The sequence below is a fragment of the Photinus pyralis genome, unplaced genomic scaffold (genome assembly GCF_008802855.1).
Source record: "Photinus pyralis isolate 1611_PpyrPB1 unplaced genomic scaffold, Ppyr1.3 Ppyr1.4_LG9, whole genome shotgun sequence".
Lineage (NCBI taxonomy): Eukaryota > Metazoa > Arthropoda > Insecta > Coleoptera > Lampyridae > Photinus > Photinus pyralis.
In genome coordinates, this window is record NW_022170878.1 from 17,064,970 (window position 1) to 17,066,551 (window position 1,582).

Genomic DNA, 1,582 nt, shown 5'->3' on the forward strand with positions numbered 1-1,582 from the left:
AGGAAGGTTATACACTGCCTTTTTTTGAGGCCCGAAAAAAAATTGTCTCAGATCGACCCGGAAAAAAATTTTCTTATAGAATGTGGCCTGTAGAATCCATATTTCAAACAGTTCCAAGATTGGGCTACTAGTTCAAAAGTTACAGCCCTTTGAATTTTTTTTCGAAATTGGTTTCTAGTCTATAACTTTTGATTGAGAAGTCTGATCGAAAAAGTACAAATTGTTTTGGATTCTACGCACCAAAATTAATAAGAAAAAGTGTCTTCCCGAGAAATTTTGGTGCAGTCGATTTTTTTGTAAAAAAGGAAGGTTGTAGGTACACTGCCTTTTTTTGGGCCCCGAAAAAAAAATTGTTGGATGTTATAGGTAGGTATTTAAATTAGAAACACTTGTCATTCCTCGTCTACAAGTCTACAAATTCTCCTTCGGTTTTTCGCATACTCAAATGTCGTGAACCCATTTCATCCTGCGTTTTTGGTTTCTTTGCTCTTCATTATCCATGGAAATTGCAGCTAAATCAGTTCATTTAAACTGTGTCCATCTTAAAATAACGATTTCTCGAAGTTTTTTGACACTGACTAAAATGAGCACCAGTTGAGTGTAAAATGTGAATACTACCCCGAATTGATATTACAGTCCAATGCACGTGGGCAAATTGATTGAGCCGCGCGAGAACCCGCGTCGCATCGTGAGAGGAATTCAGATTAAGCCGTTGGACAATTCGCGTTGAGCCCCGAGAACTAAAAAAGAATTCGCGCCGAGAAAATCAGTGTGAAGCAGGAATGATCGTTGAGGTCTGTGCTAAAAATCTTCGCCTTCCCGCCTCGTCATACCCCAACCAATCCCTTTCTACGGACCTCCGGAACTTCACGGTTCTCATATTTCAAGTCAGTTAGCAAACGGTTTTCAATCCCAATCAATTTATTTATACACTGTGCTTTAATTGTATCAATAGAGCACATAATATACAAAGTAACATGGTAGATTACTTAAATTTATAAAAACAAAATTGGTACACCTTCCTGAGCGCATTTTAGGAAATGCGATTGACAACTTTCAGCTGACATGATACATATGCAATACCTGAGATGATGCAACTCAGTGGCATTTAGACAGTTAAAATTAAAGCGAATCAATGAACCAGGAAGAATTGGACCGTCGAGCAGTTGACACTTATTAAAAACGTCACCAATGCAAGTTAGGTCGATGTCTCCGCACAAGCATTCCTTCAATTCCTCCAAACCGTTTGGCTTGAGACAAAGTTCCCGAAAGCTGGACACAATCTTCGCTGATCCTCTCATCGTTAGCAGATTCGGACAACTTCCGCAAGGTGCATCTACAAAACTGATGAGCTTTGCGACGTCGCAGCTGAATACACACCTTCTCCACTACCCCGAGCAAGCAAGAAGGCAAAGAGGAATAGACAGTATGCCAAGTTCTTCATTATCCTGATAAGTACTGAAGCTGTTTCTGTTAGTTCGGTCACTGGCACCTGATATGGTAGTATTCCAAATTTCGTTACCATAGCGTGATCTCGTTTGTTTAGAAAATATTTACATTTTTTAGGTAGGTAGCTCCAAAA

General features: G+C 39.5%; 1 protein-coding gene across 1 annotated transcript; it reads right to left on the reverse strand.

Moving 5' to 3' along the window:
• Window positions 1-985: 985 nt before the first annotated feature.
• Window positions 986-1,582, reverse strand: LOC116180276. The gene is made up of 2 exons (XM_031500183.1): window positions 1,381-1,582; window positions 986-1,336 (listed from the first exon to the last, which is right to left on the reverse strand). The coding sequence occupies exons 1-2, from the start codon at window positions 1,523-1,525 to the stop codon at window positions 996-998; spliced, it is 486 nt and encodes a 161-aa protein (XP_031356043.1). The 5' UTR covers window positions 1,526-1,582; the 3' UTR covers window positions 986-995.